Raw genomic sequence first — 23,086 nt, 5'->3', positions numbered from 1 at the left:
TAGTTTCAAATCAATATATAAGGCATTTATTAAGGAACTCCATTCTAGATAGAAAAGTGAGGAGTTAGGATCTCTAATCTATCTATCTAGCTGGATGCAGATGGATTCTGCATCTTCTCTGCACACATGGTGCAGGCAGAGAGGCTTGCCATGTTGCAAGGTAGAAGAGCAGGTAGGGAAGAGAGAGAGGAAGGAAGTTAATCCCTGAGATTAGCAATCTACATATCCAAAGGGATAGTGTCAGAGCAGTAGAGAAGGGATGACCAATGTCTTGACTCTCTAGCCCTCTGACTTACTAGTCTGTCCTCCACTGTCTGAGAGAAGAGACAGCGCAAAGTCCTTTAACTTCCAACAGGAAGTTCATCAAACAGAGAACTGATGACATAGAGAGGCAAATGGATTTAGCGAGGGCACCTGACTTTCAGAGCCAGGAGTCATTTAAATATGGACTGGTTCCAGCACCCTACCTTACTATCTTGGAGGTCCCCTCCCTTAGAAGAGTCTTTCCTTTAGTGAGATGTAATGGCTTGCCTTCAGCCCTTTTAGAGGGCAGTTACAGAGGGATTCCCCATAGGGAGAGGCTCGGCCCGTGCGGGGAAGGACAAGTGGAAATGGTCTCTCATGTGCTGCTTGAATGCTTGTTTTATAGAGACCTGAGATGGGATCTTATTCACCCTCTGATGGCTAAATGGCCAGGTTTTGACCCTCCTCAGGCAATAGGCAGGCTGCTGGAAGGAAGTAACCCCTTCACCACCAGACAGGTGGCCAAATTTTGTGTCGTAGCCCTCCGTTTGCATAAGTGTCTGACAATGGAAAAGTAGGTGATGGTTTTAAGGCCAGAGTAATTTTTGCAGGCATAGAATGGATAATTGTATGTGGCCATGCAGGTTTTGGGACCATATGCATACTAGCAGTAAAATTAACAACTAAATCTTCCTGAGCCCTTTAATTGTTTAACCTCCCCAGGAGTTAGGAAGGCAATTGCTTAAGTTTTTATAGGTATGTAATAATTTTATAAGTATTAAAGGCTGCTGTCTCATTGTTAGTTTAAGTTGTGTACTTTTAGTTGATCTATATTTAGAAGGATTTTCTTTGTTTATTAAGTTTTTTTGGTTGAAGTAGAAGCTTGACTAGTTTCTCTTTTATATTTGTTTTAACTTTGTGCTGGTCATCGACTGAAATAAAGAATTGAATTGAATTGAATTGAGCAAATATCGCTAATCAATGCAAGTCAGTGCTGACAATGGCAAAATATTCCAATTGTTGCTGAGTTCAAAAGGCACCTGGAGAGCAGTTCATGAATGTGAAGCTTTAAAGCTTTAAAGCTTTAAGCAGAACTACAAACTAGCCATCAGTAGCTAAAGCTGTAACTATCAGCAAGTACTAAAGGGAAGGTAACTTGCTTGGTGCATATGAAATTGCTGTTGCATATGAGTTTAAGGCGCTGAGAAGTACATGATAAGTAATTGTGCTATGCTGGCCACAACAGCTTTGCTACCTTGTCTCATCCAAGGCTTACAGAAGATTGCTCTGTCATCTTCCAGAGTCAAATGTCATTTTTTACAATCTTGCTTGTAAGGATGATCTTCCTTGAAAGGGTAATCCTTATGATTCCTGCACCTGCAGGGAAATTATTGTGTTAATCCTTTTTTCAAATGTGCATAGAGATTATATGAGTGGTCAATATTGGGGCTAAAGTCCCTTCTTCTGAGATGTTTGTGTTCTAAATTTTACACTTGTAGGAGAAGATTTAAGTCTACTTTAAAGAGGCAAAGAGATGATACTGGGAGATCTTTCTCTTTGAGGTGCAAGTACCTCTCCCAACTGGCAAATTCATTCATTCATTCATTCATTCATTCCATTCGATTTCTATACCACCCTTCCAAAAATCGCTCAGGGCAGTTTACACAGAGAAATAATAAACAAATAAGGTGGATCCCTGTCCCCCAAGGGCTCAAACACAAGATAGACACCAGCAACAGTCACTGGAGGTACTGTGCTGGGGGTGGATAGGGCCAATCCTTCAGTACTCCTTCAGTGCTATGTGGAGAAGGCCAATGTTATATTTTCTATAACACTGGCCTGCAAGGGGCATTTTTGGATGAAGAATTACTTTGAAAAACACGTGGTCTTTGTGTTTATTGACTCACTATCCACATTACGTAGCGGCTCTCTTTTGCACAGAGTCATTGCATTTATCAGCTTGCTATTTACATTGTTGACTTCCTCTATGAGCTATTTTGCAGCATCTATTTGCTGGCCATCTGCAGAAAATCTGTGATGAAAAGCACATCTTTCTACACTACTTTAAAAACAGTTTAATTTTAATCGTGGATTTCCTGCAAGTGGCCAGCAGATGCAAAATAGCACATGGAGGAAGTAAAACAAGCAAGGGAAAGGAAACTATGCAATGTGGATAGAGAATAAATCAACACAAGAAACCTTCCATTTTCAAACAGAATATGTCTCCATCTCCATCTGGAAATACCAAGTTATATGTCAGACCTTTTGTCGACCCCCAAGGTGGCATTAACGATGCAGTTGTGGTGCAGTACAACCACTCATGATTGAACTAAAACATTCATGATGGAAATAAAACATTCTGGTACTCGGGGGTGGAGCCTGAGGTAGAAGCACTTGGATTGTGGGTAGGTTGTTTCCACTGGTGGAGCGAGGGGTCAGAGTCCTGTGGCTTCAGATGGTGTTTGCAGGGATTCAGGGGCAGATTCTAAAAGAGAAGATGTACTTCTAGAAGAAGAACAGGCCTTTTTTCTGGCAACGACTCTGAAATGTACGCACACCCAAGGCAATCTTTTCCTCAGTTGGCAACCCTAAGTCCACATGCAGGGGAGAGGAGGTACTGCTTTTTTTGGAAGCACTCCTCATGGCTGGCCTACTGTTAGGCATAGTGACACAGCTGCCTCAGGGGGCAGTTAACTGTTGGTTTCCAACAGAAGTACACACTACCACACTAATGGGGTGGTAGTTGTCATGTGGGGTGATTAAAAATGGCCTCCACTTTGCAGTTATAACAAATAAACAGCCCCTGAGCTAAGGGAAGAATTGCTGTGTATTCTGGAACAATACTCAAGGCAGTAGTGACAGATACAAACACAGAGTAAACTTTGTAGTAGAAGGGGGTTGGGGTTATAATATACTAAATCCTTCTGCTTTGGAGAGGAAATGGGCAGCTGGGAGTAACAAATGAAGAGGACTGTTGTCCTCCTATCCTGCTTGTGGACTTCCCAAAGGTTTCTGGTGATCTCCCAAAGATTTCTGGCATTTCACTGTGAGAAACAGGATGCTGGACTAGGCCATTGGTCCAATCCAGCAGAGTGCCTCCTATGTTCCTAGCATATCCCTTGTGGATTATTCTGGAGGCTTTCTGGATGTCAAAGGAGATCTGTATGTGTTCAGTGGGTTGTGGTTTTGTTGTTTCATTTGGAAGCATGCTAGAGTGTTTTGATTGCATGACCAATATATTTGTATTCATGGCTGAGACACTTACCACTCGAGTGCACAGATCCTGTGCCTCTTCTTGAAGCTGAGCAGAGTCTCCATTTCCTTTTGGCTCAATTTAAAGTCAAACACCTGCAAAGAGAGATTTTGCCCACATAGTGCAGTAACTATTGCAAGACTATCCCAACTTGGAGTGTTAATTTGGTATTTTACGGCAGAAGGAATATAATGTTGCAAGCAACTGTTGTTAATAGTTTCACTGAAGGTGCCATTCAAACAGCCAATGGCATTCTTCAGCTTTGCTCCTGATGATTCACAGTTACTCCGCATTATGTGCATCCTTAAAGGGTAGCACCTTTCTGCAGTGCTCAAAATGGCTTAACTTTAGGTACTTCCTGCCACAATAAAGTCACCTGTCTGGGAAAGGTCCTGGTGGAACCTTTATGACTTATTCACTCTGAAGAAATGACAATCCCGGCTTGCAGGTGAACATCCAAAAATAGGGGCATCTAATTAGCAACCTCACCTCAAAGTTCTCTTTAATGCGATGTGGAGTAACTGACTTGGGGATGACAGCCAAGTTTCTTTGGATATGAAGGTGGATCAAAATCTATGGGAAATAACAGATCATGACAGTTAAATGATAATAGTAGGGAGACAAAAATACTCCCTTCACATTGCTTTATTCACCACTCCAGTGTACATTCCAGTCAGAGCATAGTGTAATAAAACAAAGGACTGAATGATGTAAATCAATATCACATGTATAGTTGGGAATTGGCCACACAATTTGGACATATTGGATTGCACATGTGTATACCCTATTCAAACATTATACCAACCAGTGGCCTAGGAAACAAGGCAGGCAGGCCTGGTCTGTGGGAAAGGGACTTATAATATTACTTCCCCAGCTCAGGGAGGGAGAAGGTCAAAGGAAAAGTATAATCAGAGCCAGGTTGTATTTTCTGCTGTACAAAATACAAGCCTTTGTCCACACAGTCCTCATGAGGGTAGGAGGAGCAGTCAGCCAGGGTAGGAGAGCAGCCAGGGGCACTCCTGATCGGCAGTCATGTGAACCCCAAGATCAAGGTAAGATGAGGGGAGAGTGATCGTGTGGGAGGCAGAAGCTGGGTAAGACAGCTTGTCTGGCCAGCCAGCCAGCCCAGCTTACCACAAAGGGAGGAAAGAAAACGGGAGTATGTGGGGACCGGAAGGAAAGCCGGATGGGTGGTAAGGTGAGGCAGTTGGCTTTCACCGATTGACGAGCAGCAGAGTGGGTGGCCAGACTGTTGCAGCTGGCCCAATGGGCTGGGCGACACCTGATGATGATGTGCTCCCCACAACACCCTCAGCGGCGCGACAGAGCTGAGGGTGCCAGAGGGTGTTGTGGGGAGTAGCCGAGAGCGAGGGTGGGAAGCAAACAGAGGGAAGGAAGGGAAAGGGATGACTTGGGGGCATGGATAAAGAATATGGGGGTGGGAATGGGAAGAGAGGGGCTGTAGTGTTCAGCTTGTGAGGCAGCCTTAAAAGAAACCAGCCCATGATGAAGGGCAGACACAGTGTGAGAGTGAGCTGTAGTCTCCTGGTGAGGTGCCAGCCTATGACAGAAACAGCCAAGGGAGGAGGACAGCTGCTACTAACCCCCTTTCCTCTGAGATGACCCGATTAAGAAAAAATATAATACTCGGAAGTTGTACCTGAGCGGAAGTCTTCTTGTGTTTGGCCGCAATTTCTTTGACCACGGGGTCATCCAAGAGGGAAGAACCCACAGATGTTGCTGGCCTGCACAAGCAGAACACATATATTGGGCCAGTTCGAATGATATTTTGCCCAACTAGACTACCCCACATGATTAATACATGAGTGTGCATGTCTTGTCTCCAACTGGACTAGGGACCAGTGTCCCTTGTCACTGGTCTCTCTCCAACACACACACTCAAGAAGAGAGAAATCCTGAATACACTCAAAAAGAAGCAGATGGCTAAGTGCAAGCTACTTAGTTTTTGTTTCTTTTTTTAAAAGAATAGCTGTTGTTCCTGCCATCAAACACTTCTAATAGCAGGGGAAAATACCATAAAAATAATGGTCGACATATTTCACAGGGTAATGCGAGCAGTTCAGAACCAACCATGCCACTTTGGGGGTTGAAAACATCACCCACACTATTGCAGAACAGGGCTGTCCTGCTGTTCTACAATTGTAGAATTGCAGTCTACGTCTCTTGCAGTCTGTGTCTCTTAGAAAGAATGGACATCACATGGCCCAGCAGTGATTGTGCCATTTTAAATAGTAGCAAACCAGCGCTGTTCTGCAACCGCATGGGAAGTGGTTTAGACACCAACAGCGTGTTGGCAGTTATGAACCACCCACACACTGCACTGCACAACATGTCAGCCAGTATTTATGAAAAAATCAAACCTGTGAAACATCCTTACCATGGCCAGTTGGGAGCCCCAAGAGGACAATATACAGTGACAGAAATCCCTTTGGAGTGGGTGAAATTGATCAGCTCTTCCTGAGGCAGGTATGGGTGACTCTCAATCTAGAAAAAGAAACACTTAGATTCTGTATGCAAGAATAGATGAAGGTTATTCACACAACTGGATGGGTGGGGGAGGGCAGGGTCCGACTCACCTTCCCCCCAAATGAGCACAATAATGCTGCTGGGAGTGCAGCTCATGATCCCAGATGATCATGAGCATACACACAACCCCATATCTGGGCCCTTTCAAGTGTGCAGTTGAGTTGGTGTCAACTCCTGGCAACCCAAGAACCCTGTGGTTGTCTTTGGTAGAATACAGGAGGGGTTTGCCAGTGCCTCCTTCTGCGCAGTATGAGATGATGCCTTTCAGCATCTACCTATATCACTGCCACCCGATATAGGTGTTTCCCATAGTCTGGGAAACACCGTCCCACATAGGTAAGACTTTGATGATGAGGCCTTTGACGGAGGAGACCAGTGTGCTGTTCGAGAAGCTCCCCGGATACATTGCTGAGAACATCCAGCTACCCGTTGACCGGCCTGATGGTGCCTATTGCCTCCGCCTGCACAAGGACCGCGTCTATTATCTCAGTGAGAGGATGTTTCCCATAGTCTGGGAAACATACCAGCGGGGATTCGATCCGGCAACCTCTGGCTTGCTAGTCAAGTCATTTCCTCACTGCTTCCATTGGGTGGCTACACCTGGGCCCTTTAACCCAGGTAAAAGCCGGATACAAAACCCAGGCTTGCAGGGGAGATTGCCCCGGATTGATCCCAGCTCTGCACATGAGCAGCCTCACGCAGGTAGGGCTTCCCTAACCTGGGTAGGGCTGCTGGTATGCCTAGCCTTCCTGTGTTGCAAACTGCCTCTCTGCAACCATTGCAAACGTCTTCGGCATTGGAGTGCCCCAGGTATAAAGTCACTCTTGCTGAGTCTTGCCAGTGATGTGCAGCATCCCGTGCTCAGCTTCCTATCCCTTGGGCTCTATTATCTATTTATCATATTTTTATACCGCCTGATATGTAAATCACTAGGCGGTGTACAAATCTCTACATTAAAATCACAGGTTAAAATACATAAAACACCATAAACACAATATAAGATACATTATTAAAATTATTAAAATTCTAATTAAAAGTTTGCAAAACCAGGGAAGTCTTGAGGGTCTTTGTGAACTGTATGTTGAAAAGCAGTATGTACACATTCTTAATAATAATAAGTATTATTATTACTACTAATAGTGCACATCTAACTTTGCTCACCATATGGTTGTGATGCTTCCTATCTAGTGTACTCTGAAGAGCTGTTCTGAAACAGCATTTATCCCATTGTGTGTGGGAAACAAGGGCACACCCAGTATTCAGCACTGGATGCTGATGCTGTGTATAATGACCAGCCTGTGGGGATGAGGAAGCAGATTTGCAGGACCTTGAGTGTATGTACGTGTCACCTTGGGTTGTCAAGCACAAATCAATACTCTGTTTGCAGATGCAGATGCAAACTTACATGGAATGTCTATTCCTCTACATGCACTTTTCTCATCTGGTACTGGCCGTAGCCACATTCACACAACCACCAATCTGCCTCCGGAGGTTAGCCAGGATAGGCGGGTGCATCCAGAGGACAATCAGTTTCGCTGCTGGGTTGCTACAGTGCCACCCCCATATGATCCCAGTTAGCAGCTCCAGAAGAGCAGACTGTGGGAGAGATTGGTTTCCAGGGACCCAGGAAGGAGGAAAGCTCCTATCAGACTGGAAGTTTGTGGACAGAAGTAGAAAGGAGAGGCCTGTTGCTATACTGGGATTTGTCTGCAAAGGAACATGAGAGCAGCCAGGAGTACATCACATACAGCTGGGTATCAAAACATCACCTGAAAATCCAGACATCTGCAAAAATGAAGTGTCCATGCAACTCACCTGGTGATTCACTGGCTTGTATTTTAACCCTGGCTTATTCAAGAGCCTGTCCATTTGCTCACAAGTAAAGTTAGAAATTCCGATGGATTTCACCAGACCTGCATCCACTAGTTCCTCCATAGCCTGTGGGGGCAAGAGACACAGTCAATCAATGCAGGTAAACAAATAGGGCAGAGTGTGATTCATAAATAAGTGAGAGGCACAGCACTTCAGCTCCCACTCTACAAAATAAGACATTGACTACAAGAAGTCAGGCACAAACTGCCAAGAATGCATCCTACACGTTATCTAGGAGAAATGGAATTTGCTCCTGAAAATAACTCTGTACTTGTGCAACCTCCTACAACTTCAGTGGAGCTTTCAGACGATATATACCTATTGAAAGGCCCCCATTAATCTCAAGTTCCCAACAATAGCAAGTTCACAGGAGCAACTGCCTATCTAGAAACTGATATGATGTGCAGCCTACCATCACCCTAACCCTCCACCCAAGGGCTACTGCAGACCTGTAAGGCAACCCCAAAGCTGTTAAGAATGAGCAGTTGAGCAAGTAAAGCTTCTGCAGTTTCCCCCATTCGCTACAGTGGGGAAAACCAGAGAAAGTGCTGTCAGCACAGTCACTCCGGTTGCCTTACAGATCTGCAGTAGTCCCAGAGCAGAGCATTAGGGTGACAGTGTTGGAGGTGGAGTTCCAGTGCATGGACCTTTTGCACCAACTATCCTAATAACCACTAGGGGCACTGGGAGCAGAGATAGTGAGTAAGGGTCTCCCTAACTGTTCTACCTGTCTATGATCCCTGATCTGACTCTTCTGCACTTCCTGTGCTGAGTCACAATCCTTCCTCCTTTCCTCCTAGAGAGAAGATGGAAACATCTCTCTCCCTCCTTACCTATTCATTATGTAGCCCTTTAGATTAGGTTTAGGTCTTTCCTATCCAAGTGTACTTAACCAATAAATACTTAGTATTTAGTTCTACAAGGATTTCCATGTATTTTCTCTAAACAGCTGCAACAACTAAACCATAATCTGCTACCTACTCTGTAAGTGGAGTGTATGCTCATTCCTTAGTGCTCCTAGTGCTCAACCGCCAACAGACAGTCTGCTGCGCATCATGTCAGCCACTGTTTCTAGTTCATAATCCTAGGTGTTTAAATACAGAAATAAAAAAAGAGCTCCCAACTGACCTGCCATGTGTCCAGATAATCTGTATCACTGGGCACAATCAGGCCATTCTCATCTTCGGGGAAAAACTCCTCTGCAGGCTGTCATAAGAAAGAAAGCTTAATAATGCATGTGTTGTGCCAACAACTGCCAAACATTTTGGACTGGAATAATTGCCAACACTAAAGATCTCTCCGGGGCCGTTTTTCTCATTTTCCAAACCTAAAATGAATGAGTTAAAGTGAGAACATCCCAACTGTTGACTGGGAAATACCTACTCCTCATCGTATGACTAAGATCGACAGCATTCTGGTCAAGGTATTTTGGTCCTCTTTAAATCTTAGAGCAAGGACTGTAGCTGAGCATACTACACCCTTAACTCCTTTGAAAACTCTCTCTCCAGCTGGATGCAAAGGGGCTTCCTCTTACCATTGGCCTCAAACTCTCCCCTCTCCTGGCTCTTTCCAGTCCTTTTTATTCTCCTTGCCTGACCTGTGGTGGTCAGCTTGAGGTAGCATATGCTGCCATGCTTCTTCTCCACCACGGATGTCCTCCAACGTCAGTTTATAGTTCAGAGTGCTGCCACTTCCAGGATCTGCAGCAGTCAGTCCTGGCCTGCGTGCATCAGTTGGACTGTGGAGCAGCTCCTGTATGATTCTCATGTCATCCGGCTCTGTACCAGATTCTATCATAATTTGGTAAGCCGCCTCAACAAGGGTGGGCAAACCTGGCCCTCCAGCTGTTGTTGAACTACAACCAATAACAATAAATTGTGGCTGTTGATGATGGGAGATGTAGTTCAGCAACAGCTGGAAGGCCAAGTTTTCCCACCCCTGCTCTGCAATGTGCTTAGTTGGGTCCTACAGCCATGACTTCATGGGCCATGCATGGGCTCCCAAGTCCTATAGAATCATTTGGACTCCATAAATATCTGGGCACCACAGCTACTGTGGAGTCATCACTCCATGATGACCAAGTCAACGTGTTGTCTGATATGACAACACCAGGGCGTTTTTCACACTTTACCACGAGTTTACAGTGGGGTTTTACTGCGAGTTCAATGATTTATGTTTATTATGTTTATCGAAGATTTATTTATTACAGATTTATCTTTTGGACATGTATGAAGATGGTGCAATGACCAGGATAAGTGTCTTGATAGTTTACATCAGGGATTCTCAACGTTGGGTCCCCAGATGTTATTGGACTTCAGCTCCCATAATTCCTAGCCACAGTGACCTTTGGATGGGGATTATGGGAGTTGAAGTCCAATAACATCTGGGGACCCAATGTTGAGAATCCCTGGTTTACATCAATGAACTAGACCTTTTCAGATGTGACCAGGTACAGTACCCATGGGATGTGCTATAGATTCCTGCCACCCCACACTGTTCACGAATGCAGCATTTATCTATGAAGCACATTAGCATAGTGGTGGGACATGCCAGCATGCTCCCCCTATACATCAGGGATTTCAGTATGTAACAATCTAGACAACAGAATCAGTTGTACATGAAAAGGAGACCAATGTATCTCTCTACATGGAATGTATTTTCATTCATTGCCTGGAGGCTAGTGCTGTCCAAAGATTAGATCTCTTGCTCCTCAAATGTTCATGCATCTGCTATCTTGGATCAGTGTGGATGACATCATTACAAACAACACAATTGAGGTGTCCCTGTGCGTCACTCACTACAACTGTACCAAATTTGGTTCAGATTGGTTAGACAGTCCTTACGTTAGTGCACTTGTGCCTCAAAAATTCACATACCCACCATCTTGGATCGGGATGGATGATATCATCACAAACTACACCACTGGGGCATCCCAACGTGTCCATACAGCTGTAGCAAATTTGGTTCAAATTGGTTAGACTGTCCACGAGTACACTTGCACCTCAAAAGTTTACGTGTCTGCCCATCTTCAATTGGGTTGGATGACATTGTCACAATCTATGCCATTGAGGTGTCCCTATGTGTCCCTACAGCTGCACCAATTTTGGTTCAAATTGGTTAAGCAGCTCACAAGTTAGCCCACTTGCACCCCAAAAGTTTACACTTCTGCCATCTTGGATCGGGGTGGATGACATCATCACAAACTACCCCATTGAGGTATCCCTACAACTGGACTCGATTTGGCTCATATTGGTCCAGTCGTTGGAAAGTTGATGGAGGGGGGACACACACGTGGACGGACACATGCACACACAGACACACACACAGAATGCCGGGTGATTTCTTATGGGTCAAAGTTGTGCAGCTCTGCATTCATGGCTTGTCCAAAAGCTGCTTGCAGTGCAGTCCTCTGTAACTTTACTCGCAAGCAAGTCCTTCTGTGTTCAGTGAGGGAGGCATGCCTCATGGAACACGCACACGCACACACATTCCTGGGCCTGCTGAACACAGTGCGACTTACTTCTGGGTAAACATGCAGAGGGTTGCACTGTTTGGTTTCATGGCAGAGAGGGGAGCTGTGCTTGATCTTGGCAACGCCCCGTTTTTGTGCTACCTGATCCTGTGTCTGTTGACCCAGGATGCAATCCTGTTGATATCAGTTGGACTTGCCAGTAAGCATGCATAGAACAGCAGCTTTGGTCATGGACTTTGTCAGTCCAGAATAGCTGCTGCCACTACACCTCTTCATTCCTCATAACTGCATAATTTAGATTCTCACTGTGTGTGCATTTGGAGGAGTAGAAAACTTCACTCTTGCTTTGTCCACCCTGCATGCCTCCTAAGGGATATTTATCCACCCTGGAAGCGAAGTAGGAGAGTGTGGTGATGTTTCTAACCCATTATCATACATGCTAGGCATTCCCAACCTTGGTCCCCAGATGCAGAGAGGAGAGCTGGTCTTGTGGTAGCAAGAATGATTTGTCCCCTTAGCTAAGCAGGGTCCGCCCTGGTTGCATATGAATGGGAGACCACATGTGAGCACTGTCAGATATTCCCCTCAGGGGATGGAGCCACTCTGGGAAGAGCAGAAGGTTCCAAGTTCCCTCCACTTTCCCCCTCTTATGCTCTCCCCAAAAGTGTTGGCATGGGACTCCACAGTGCGACTTTGCAGAGAAATAAACTTTTTGAAAACGCTCTCCCTCTGGTTGTGTCAACAATTGGCTTAGCACTGCCAGGCTTAGACCCGAGTTTTGGGTAACAGTGGGACAAATATTGATATGTCTGGAAACCCTAAGAACAGTGTCTATTTTATTGTGGATCCTGAAGCTCCTAATTAGGCAGAAACTACCTGTCATGATTGTTGTTGGAAAAATACTGTACTGTGTTGTAATGCTTGAAACCTTGACTTTGAGAATTTATTCCTGAAGATGCCTTTCTCTGCACCCTGGAGAAGCCAGGGAGCAACAAAGACAGGTAACCCCCATGAAAATCGGCCGGTTTTCAGCATTTTTGGCCAAACATGGCTGACCGGGAACATAACCCCCGTGATCCCATAGGGAACAATGCTTCCATTATTCCACTAGAAAAGTACTGACTTTATAATATTATTTTCAACATTCCTTACAATGAAGAGCTCTATTGATTCAGGGCATGCTGGGCCTGTTCTGCTCCTGCTCAGGACATGTCTGAACATGCCTGTGGCCTTATTCTGTGGAGTGTGTGGCCATTTCCAGACACGTGAGTATAGTGATATCACCCAAACACCTCTTTCTCCCTGACTCCACCCATGAAAGTGACATCATCTAGGTTACATCACCGTGGACCAATAGGAAGCTTGGCTCCACCCAGGTATGACTATAAAACTACCAAAGTGGGGTGGGAGGGAGCCCTATTGCTGGATTATGTTTATGGGGACAATGCACAGTTAATTAATGTGATGAGATTATATCTGAATGTACATGTTTGTAGAAATCCTTACAACTGGAGAGATTCCCCCAAAGTGGCTGAAGATTTGACTACACCTCTGATGAGACAATTATTAAAAAACAATAAAACTTGCAAAAAGTGAGAATTAGAGACAGTTTACACCTCAGAATGAAAGAGAGGGAAAAACTGGTACCATACCTTGAATCCCATGGGAAAGTGCAATAGGTAGAGGTCCAGATAATCCAACTTTAGATTTGCAAGACTTTTTAGACATGCTCCTTTCACCAAGGATTTCTCATGAAACGTACACCACAGCTACAAAAGAACCAACAGGTTTCCCAAATAAGTTCCTCAGAATGACTTTGGAGGTCCTAGGGCCATCCTATGAAAACTCATACATGCAGAATTCTATACAGAAACTAGCATCTGATACAGACCATTGTTGAAAAGCTCTACTTCCATCTTAATAAATAAATAAATTACCCCCTGCCTTTATAGAGGCATTTAGAAGAATATATACAGCAGTCAGAGCCCCATGTGCTCTCTGACATACACACACACACAGAGAGAAACATAGAGTCTTTTCCATGCTTTCCAAATGGAGGGAGAGGTCTTCATGTACAAAGAAATTGGCACACATAGATCTCCTATTTCCACTGAACAGAATGGAGCATCCCATGTGGTTAGGAGAACTCCTGGAGAATGTGTTTTGAGCATAAGATTTATTAATGCCATATTGCTTTTCAATTGTATTGTTGTAACTAAGGCACTAATGGGCTCAACCCAGGGAATCTGGAAGCAGGACTCAGGTACCTTACTTCCTCTGTCACCAGGACAACTTCTGGGAGGAAGGGCTGGCTGAGCTGGTCTTGTGGTAGCAAGCATGACTTGTCCCCTTAGCTAAGCAGGGTCAGCCCTGGTTGTAAATAGGAGACTTGATGTGTGAGCACTGTAAGAGATTCCCCTTAAGGGATGGAGCCGCTCTGGGAAGAGTAGAAGGTTTCAAGTTCCCTCCCTGGCTTCTCCAAGATAGGGCTGAGAGAGAGTCCTGCCGGCAACCTTGGAGAAGCCACTGCCAGTCTGTGTAGACAATACTGAGCTAGATGGACCAATGGTCTGACTCAGTATAAGGCAGCTTCCTATGTTCCTATGTCTTGCCTCTGATTGTGCTAGGTCCTAACAGTCGTAAGTCCCCTCAGGGATCCTGTTTAAAGGCAAGGAAACAATTTTTAAACAAACAAACAAATTATACACACACACACGTTTAGTTTTTCCATACAATTCGGCTTCCTTCAGATATTTTTTTCAAGATGGACTATACCTTATTGACGACAAACAGATCCTCTCGTGCCACAGCCTGTTCATTTATCTTCTCCTGGATTGCCTCTCCAATCTCCCCTTCATTCTCGTACAAGTGGGCACAGTCAAAATGCCGGTACCCAACATCAATAGCAAGCTTCACTGCATCTCTCACTTCCCCTAAAGGAGCCTGAGAAGAGAGAGAGGAATGACCTGGAGGATTTTAGAGCACATTTTGTTTCATGTTAAGTTCAACCAAGAAATTAAATGCCACCAGTCCAGTACGTTGTCTTGGGATGATGTACCCTGGGAGGGTGACATAGGTGTAACTATAGGAGGGGCAGGGGGGGCATGTGCCCCGGGCGCCACTTGGCAGGGGGCACCAAAAAGTGCCCCCGCCGATTTGCCGGGAAAAATTTTTTATTTATTTATTTATTTATTTATTTATTTTTTGCAGAGCAGTCCCCCTCCCCCGGTCCTGCCCCCCCCCCGCCATTGGCATTGCTCATTCAGCACTGGGCGCCGCGGCGTCTTCATAGTCCAAGTCTCTGACTCTCACTCCCCGGCGCGCCCCGGCGCCCCACCACCAGTCGCGCATGCGTCGAGAGGAGGACACGCACCAGAGCAAACTTCCTGAACAACTCCCTCTTCTGAACAACTTCCTGAATGCCCGAATATAGACTATTCCTGCCGAATGCCGATGAGGTTGAACCACACTCCGTCCCCCACCTTCGGGAAGTACTGAAACATAAAGCGCTGCCAGAGGCGTATCCAGCAAGTTGTGCCGTACCCTGTGAGTGGATGTTCCGCTTGGCTCCTACCCAGTAGGGGGGTGGAGCCTGAAGAAGAACAAGCCGCGGTCCTAGCCAAGGGTTTCTTCCCTTGGCGGGACAGCCCCGCTTTCTGTGCCCGCTGCAGATCAAGAAGAATGGATGGAAACAAATGACACTGGCTCTGATCGCAAAGAACCAATGGAGGTGGAGCCTGGACTCAGAAGTTCTCTGTGGTTTCCAAACACCTCCAGTTAAATGTTGGAGTTTCTGTTTCCTGCTGTGAGGATGAGCAAATGCGTGATTATGTGACCGCCACACCAGGAGGCGATGCAGCGACTCTGCCAATCCGGGACTTGATCAACGTTTTGTGTTCCTCGGCTGGGGGACACACAAATCTGAGCGGTGTGTTGGGACTGCGGACTGCGGAGTGTAGTGGTGGACGCAAGGACTCCAAGGAGGACAAAAAAGGTGTGTGTGTGATCTCTTATTCTCGTCCTCTCTGCCCAGCCTCGCTAGCCCCACTCTGGGGTGCCGGTGGGAAAGCGGGGGGGGGTTTCCTTGGGTTCAGGGGGCAGCAAGAGACATCCGCAGCCAAGAACTGCCTTCCCCCCACCGCGCCCGAGCTCCGGCTTACCCTCTAGCCAGCACAGGCAGCGTCTGTCTAAGGGGCAAGTTTTCTTTCTTTTTTCGTGTGTGGGGCGTGCCGCCGCCGCATGGAGAAGCTGGGGTCCGTGGGGGTTGGGTCGGGAGTGCAGGGCAAGCTGTCTGTATTTTAAAGTCTTGGGAACAAACAACGTCCCCCTGCGAACCCAGCCTGAGAGCACTGCATAGACCATGCCTGTTTGGTGTGCTCTCTCCCACCCCTGACCCATCTGGGAGATCTTGCTTAGCTAGTCAGCAGCCACCCTTTCATGCCAGCCGTGAGTACCATTTGTCCTCCTTGGACTTCATCCTGATCTCCTTTGTCCAACTCATTCCCTTAACTGGCACAGATTTCCTCTTGCACCAGCTCAGTCGGGAAATGGAGTGGGGAGGGGGAGGGGCGGGCTGTTCTCCTCAGCTACATTCTGCCTGCTGCTGCCAGGGGAAGGGGAAGGGGAAGGGGGAAGTTTTCCAGTTGTATTTTTTTGCCACCACTTCCCCTTTTTGCTCATTCAAGTCCTTCCTCCCCTATAATCTAACCATGTTTTAACTGAATAGGTTCAGGGAGGGGGAGATGGGGGGATGTGGAACCTTGGGTTCCACATCCCCCCATCTCTCCCTTCCTGGACTTTTTCACTATGTAATGCAAGCTAATTTAATTATATGTCATCATCAAAATGGATTAGCTGTTTCAGCCCATCAGGAAAGTCTAAACCTCCACCGATTTAAACTTCAGAGTCTAAACCTCCACCGATCCTCCACCGATGGATCACACCAAAGGTCCATCAAGTCCAGCACAGAAACTAAGATTGCTGAGATCATGCAATGAGCACTAGGGATGTGCGTTTCGTTTTGGATACAAAATGTTTTGTGCACAAAACAGGCATTTTGGCTGTTTTGTAGCCAGAACTAAACACCCAGTGCTCAAAACAGAACACTTTGTAGCCAAAACAAAACATCCCTGCTTCGGATACAAAACATTTTGTTCTTTTGGCTGTTTCGGAACTCCATTTTGAAATCGCAAAAAGTCTTTCTCCTTCAGTCTCCATTTTGAGTTTTGACATCTGTTTGAATTTCCAGTCCTTCCAGCCTTTCAGATTGGAAAGCATGGGCTGATCTGCTAGCAATTGGCTCATTCCTTTTAGGGAAATTTAAGGGTAAAATTTACCCTCATTGGCCAGTGGGGCAGTGTGCACACTGCATGGGACAGTGTGCATTTCATTGTTGTTGTTTCACACTGTTGTGTGTAGATCAATTGCATTTCGAGGTGGGGGGGTGGATGTGCATGACCTTTGGAAATCTGCCTGGTTCTTTGCAAAGCTCTGCTGTTGTTGATGTGTGATATTGATGTTATTTGGGGTGGATTCAGGGCAGAAAGGGGGCTTTGGGGGCAGAAGAGTGGGTCAGGTGGTAGCACCCCAATGGGTGCCTGCTGCCACCCAGATTCCAAAGGAATTGGGAAAAGGGATGATTTTTAAAAGAATTTCTGAAGTTTACATGTCTTTGGGGCAGATTTGGGGCAGAAAGGGGGTCTGAGGGGCAAAACAGTGGGTTGCGTTGCCCCAAGGGGTGCCTGCCACAACCCAGATTCCAAAGGAATAGGGCAAAGGGCTGATTTCTTAGGAATTGCATCTTTAAGGTTTTTCCCCATAGGGAATAATGGAGGTTTCAGCAGACCCATAACTCCACCTGGGGGGGCACTGGGGTAGCCGGGAGTGAGTGGTGTTGTAGTGCACACAGGGTGCCAACCACTGCCATGGGCTGCTAACCCATGGGGTGCTGGGTTCTGTTGTTTCTGAGGTGTTCTGAGTGTAGATTCTCTGATAGCATATGAGATTTTCAACAACAAACCATGAATCCATTCTCATATGCTACCAGAGAATCTCAAAACATCTCAAAAACAACACAACCCAGTACACCATGGGTTAGCAACCCATGGGGGTGGTTGGCACCCTCTATGCTCTACACTACCACTCGCTCTGGGCCACCCTGGTGCCCCCCAAGTGCAGTTATGGGGCTGCTGAAACCTCAATCATTCCCTATGGGGAGGAACCTTAAAGATGCGTAAACTCCATTAAATCTTTACAAATCAGCCCTCTGCCCAATTCCTTTGAAATAATTCTGGCAGCTTCCTTACCCCCACTGGGCACTACCACCCACCCAACTCTGCTCTGGGCCACCCCTTTCCCCCCAACGTGAAGCTATACTTTTGCTGAAACCTCCATTATTCCCTATGGGGAAAATCTTAAACTTCAAAAATTCACCAAAAATCAGCCCTTTGTCCAGTTCCTCTGAAATGTGGGTAGTAGCTTCCACCCATTGGGTACTACCACCCCCACCCACTAGTTTTGCCCTGGGGCCATTTTTTAAAATCCAAAACGTTTCGGATTTGGATTTTGCAATTTCGAACAAAGAACAAAATGGGGTGTTTTGGATTCGAGCCAAAAACAAAACAGAAAACAAAACAAAACGCACAACCCTAATGAGCACCAATGCACTCAAAGGGAGGAAGAGAGCTGATCTTGTGGTAGCAAGCATGGCTTGTCCCCTTAGCTAAACAGGGTCAGCCCTGGTTGCATATGAAAGGGAGACTAGAAGTGTTAGCACTGTAAGAAATTCCCCTTATGGGATGGGGCTGCTCTGGGAAGAGCATCTAGGTTCCAAGTTCCTGGAACTTCCAAGTTCCAGGAGAGCTGGTCTTGTGGTAGCAAGCATGACTTGTCCCCTTAGCTAAGTAGGGTCCATCCTGGTTGCATATGAAAGGGAGACTAGAAATGTGAGCACTGAAAGATATTCCCCTCAGGAGCCACTCTGGGAAGAGCAGAAGGTTTCAAGTTCCCTCCCTGGCTTCTCCAAGATAGGGCTGAGAGAGATTCCTGCCTGCAACCTTGGAGAAGCCCCTGCCAGTCTGTGAAGACAATACTGAGCTAGATAGACCAATGGTCTGACTCAGTATATGGCAGCTTCCTATGTTCCTTCCTATGTTCCTATGTTCCTTCCCTGTCATCTCCAAGATAGGGCTGAGAAAGATTCCTGCCTGCAACCTTGGAGAAGCCATTGCCAGTGTGTAGTAAATACTGAGAGACATGGACCTATGGTCTGACTCAGAAAATGGGAGCTTCCTATGTTCCTAAAGGGGCTTTGGCTTTGCTTTTACAACACATACAAATACAACAAATATTTATCTACCACTTTTCCACAAAAGTTCCCAAGGTGATTTACATAGATGCAAAGCAAGAAAGAAAGAAAGAAAGAAAGAAAGAAAGAAAGAAAGAAAGAAAGAAAGAAAGAAAGAAAGAAAGAAAGAAAGAAAGAAAGAAAGGTTCCATGTCCCCAAAGGGCTCACAATCTTAAAAATAATGCTTCCTTCCTCAGTTAGCAGGGGACAGGCTTTTAAAAGGCTTTTCTTGAACAGGAGTCCCTACCAACTTGAATAAAAGGAAAGAATGAGATGAAACCTACATACGTGATACCCCTGAAACGTAGAGGAGTTTCAAAAACATGAAGGCATTCCACATTCCCAATCTCTGACTGTAACAGTGGCCAGTTAGATGCTCCCATCCCTGCTCAGAGGCGCTCTTAACCCTGGACTTCTGGGCTAAGGTCCAGGGCATCCACATCCTCTGCCCCCCCCCCCGAATCCTCTTTGGTCTGTCCCGGGTGGTGTGGTCACCACGTCACGCCACTGGATCACACATGTGACTGTGGCCTGCACTGGGCACCCAGCGTGACCTCTGCTTTAGGGACAACGGAGGGAGTGGGGAAAGAAATATGTGGGATGGGAATATGTTAAGTTGTGTGTTAAAATGTTTCTGCTAATACCTATTTGCGTAAATATACCTGTTTTATTTTCTTACATTCTTGTGAGTTCAGTTGCTGTTTGTGCCCTCAAGAACCCACGTGTTAAAAATGCTGCACATGTCATTGTGTGTGTGTGTGTGTGTGTGTGTGTGAATAATGTTTAACTTGCAGCGGGGGAGGGGGCCTCCGAAATTTCCTAGGCACACTTCTGCCCCTGCTGCCCCGGAAGCTCACAGGTCAGGTGTGATGGGGACGGGCATCTCCTGTTTGCCCAAAGCACTTACTTCGTCATCAGAACTGCCTCTGAACATGGAGGTTCCATTCTTAGGCATATGTTATTTTATTATTTATTTATTACATTTCTATACCGTGCTATCCATCCAAAGGCTCTGGGCTTGACCTATCCTCTATGCATTTAAGCCATTTTAAGCCATCTGTGCCAGTAAACATCACAATATCCTTTGCCGATGAGTTCCATAAAATAACTAAGCATTGCATGTATTATAGCATTTATTAAGGCAATTAAATAGGTTTTGAACTTATTGCATGCTGCATTGGATGACCACCAGTTCCCTTTTTTCCTGCATCATCTTTTCTTCTAAATGAAAAAGCTTCAAAATCTGAAGCCTTTTTTCATAATGAAAATGATCTGATTATTTTAATGATCCCATTGTCTCTTCTTATACTTCTTCTAGTGCTACGAAATGCATTCAGGAGACAAGCCAACTAGAACAGGACATTGTGACTGACATCCTCCTGACTAATGAAGCGTGCAGTCTTTGAGTTTCACAAATCATTAGACTATTGAGAGAACTTTCTCCTTCAGTCTACTCAACTGTCTCAAAATTACTGATATTTTGTAATATTACCAAAGAAGCATTAGAAAATATTAATTGGCAACATTTTGTGCAGAGTTCTCTTCTGTGGAAGTTCAAATGAAAGTGAGAGTTGAAATGTTTAATTTGACACACAACCCGGCCTCGACTGGATCACTGCAGCACTTAATGTTCTTTGGAATGGAGACTGTTGTGTTCCTTCAGTTTTCCTTTCCCATACTCCACCACTTCTGTGGCTTACGATCTTCAGGGCAAGAACTGCCGCCCTTCCCACTCCAGCACAGAATACCGGTTACCCCAAATCAATGAGACTTGAAGTGTTTAATTTGGCATACAAACCTTCTGGATTTCGTTGGGTCACTGCAGCAACCAACTTTCTCTGGAACTGAGTTTAGTGTGTCTTTTCAGTCCTGTGGCTATACTATGGCAGAGAAGCTGTTTTGCATGCAAAAGGTCCCAAGTTCAATCCTTGGCATCCCCTGGTACCCCTGGGAAAGATTCCTGCCTGAAATCTTGGAGAGCTGCGGCTAGATAGTGTAGACAGTTCTGAACTAGATGGACCATTGGTTTGACTTGGTAAAAGGCAGCTTCCTATGTTCCCATATTTCACCATGTTTCGCTTACAATCTTCAGGCCAGGAATTGCTTTTCTCCCCATCTCCACCAGATCTGCTGTGAGTCTCAAAAGTCTGCCAAATGTGACAGCAACAAAAGCAACAGAATTCTATCTGAGGAACACGCAAGAACTACATTTTGATAGCCTGTTCCCACGTAAAGGTAAGCTTTGCCTGTTCATTTACTCTACAAAAGCTTCGCCAAGTGCGAGGAGGACGTAGAAACTGGGTGGCACATCTGCACTCACTTGCACCAGGGGCGTAGCAAGGTTGGAGTGGGCCCAGAGACAAGATTTTAAAATGCCACCCCCTCACTGAAGCTCAGCTCATGAAGTAAAGAAATCTTAAATGAGGCTGAATAGTGGTCACAAAAAGCATAGTAAAATTTATATATACTAGCCGACCCCACACAGAGCATCTGTGAGCTCTTTGGGTTACCTCTCAGCGGTTACCTCTCGCCCCCCCCCCAGTCTCCACTTCCAGGCCCAGCTGCCTCTCCTCCCCACTGCCACTTCTGCCCCCCGCTTTCTCCTCCCCTGGGCCTTGCCTCCGCTGCTGGGCTGGGCCCGCCACTGCCTCTGGCCTCTGTGGCCAGGCCTGCCACTGCCACGGCGACCAATCCTCCTGGGTGTGCCTCAGCCAATCAGGCGCCGCTGCCGCCCAGCCAATCAGGTGGGCGTGGGGTCGCACATTCCAAGGCACACCCAGGAGAATTAATATAATAGATAACCTACAGTATGTGCCACAATAGAACATCATCCTAAGTTATTTTTAAAAAGGGGTTGTAAATTGTGGACGATGCAAGTCATTTAATGGTACTAGAGAAAGACATGCAGTTCTGGTAGCTCCAGGTCTCACATCAGTTTCGGAGGATGAATACAGCTGAAGGAAGCCCGGGCGGGTGCACAGCTGGGTGAGTCAGTCATGTGACTTGCCTCTGGGGGGGCCCCCAAGGCAGTGGGCCCCCAGACAACTGTCTCCCCTTGCCCTATTATAGTTACGCCCCTGACTTGCACAAAGAAGACAGAACCACAACCAGTCCTCATTTCTTTCCAGAACGTTCTATGCTGAATATTTTGTTATAACATCAGTGCATGTGGAATGCTGGAAAATTCTATGGATTACCTGCCATGTGCCCAGTCCGAGGATGGGCATCTTTGCCTTGTTGCTTAGCTCCAGAAAGGTCTGCATCTTCTCCCTGTAGAATTCCTTCTGCAAAGAGAAGCAAGGCAGAAAAGCAACCTTCTCACCCTGTGACTTTCATTAAATATGCTTCTGTCCCATTTGGATGTCAGTGATAAAAGCACCAAGAAGTGGGAGTGTCTCGAACCTTCTCTTTGCTCCTCCTTTGCTCCTTCTCAAATTCTCTTGCATGGTTAGAAGAGCAGCTGGAATTTATAATCCACACAGATTAACTCCAAAAATAAACATCCTATTCAAACAGTTACGCATTTTTTTATTCCCATATGAAACATTAGCAATGTCCTTGATTGCTCCCGAATATCTGACATGTTTAAAATACTTTTCACTTGACACAGTATGCTGAACTCTTTTGGAAGGAACAGAATTACCACTCCCACGTTTGCATGTTTTTTCTTGTATTCTTTTTCCCCCCCGCTTTTAAAATTTTTATTGGTTTTTACAATATAACAATCTCATTACATCCAATTAAACAAATGTTGACTTCCCGCTTGCCAATCTGTGCGAATCACTAATTATACAATTCAACCATTGCTATAGTAATTCAAAACATATATCCTATACCTTACAAACTCGATTTTACTCTACTCAACCTGCTATTATTACTAAATTTCAAACCCTGCTGAAAAATCAATATTAGAAAAATAGTTCTTTAAGTATAGTAAGAATGGTTTCCAATCTTCTTTAAAACATTCCAGGTTTTCATCCCTTATCAGTACTGTATGTTTCGCCATCTCAGCATATTCCAAAGTTTTTATCAGCCAATCTTCTTTTGAGGACATTTCATTGTTCTTCCATTTCTGCGCATATACTATTCTAGCCGCCATGGTTGCATACATAAAGATTGTTAAATTCCTTCTGGAAAACTCGCCTTGCGTTATTCCCAGCAGGAAGGATTTTGGTTTCTTAGGAAATGTCATTTAAAAAATTTTCTTCAACTCATTATATATCATATCCCAGAAAGCCTTTGCCTTCCCGCAAGACCACCACATTTGAAAAAAAGTTCCCTCACAGTGTCCACATTTCCAGCATTTGTTTGGAACATTTTTATACATTAATGCTAATTTTTTGGGTGTCAAAT

The 23,086-nt window shown here is 45.5% G+C and overlaps 1 protein-coding gene across 1 annotated transcript; it reads right to left on the bottom strand.

Moving 5' to 3' along the window:
• LOC128328537 (aldo-keto reductase family 1 member B1-like) lies at window positions 1–22,152 on the bottom strand. Its single transcript, XM_053258604.1, has 10 exons — window positions 21,931–22,152; window positions 14,163–14,330; window positions 13,040–13,156; window positions 9,044–9,121; window positions 7,859–7,981; window positions 5,895–6,001; window positions 5,157–5,241; window positions 3,986–4,069; window positions 3,509–3,591; window positions 1–1,620 (listed from the first exon to the last, which is right to left on the bottom strand). The coding sequence occupies exons 1-10, from the start codon at window positions 21,994–21,996 to the stop codon at window positions 1,554–1,556; spliced, it is 978 nt and encodes a 325-aa protein (XP_053114579.1). The 5' UTR covers window positions 21,997–22,152; the 3' UTR covers window positions 1–1,553.
• Between the last annotated feature and the right edge of the window lie 934 nt (window positions 22,153–23,086).

The sequence above is a fragment of the Hemicordylus capensis genome, chromosome 5 (genome assembly GCF_027244095.1).
Source record: "Hemicordylus capensis ecotype Gifberg chromosome 5, rHemCap1.1.pri, whole genome shotgun sequence".
Lineage (NCBI taxonomy): Eukaryota > Metazoa > Chordata > Lepidosauria > Squamata > Cordylidae > Hemicordylus > Hemicordylus capensis.
The sequence above is the reverse complement of the archived record's forward strand: the minus strand, read 5'-3'. Positions and strand labels throughout refer to the sequence as shown.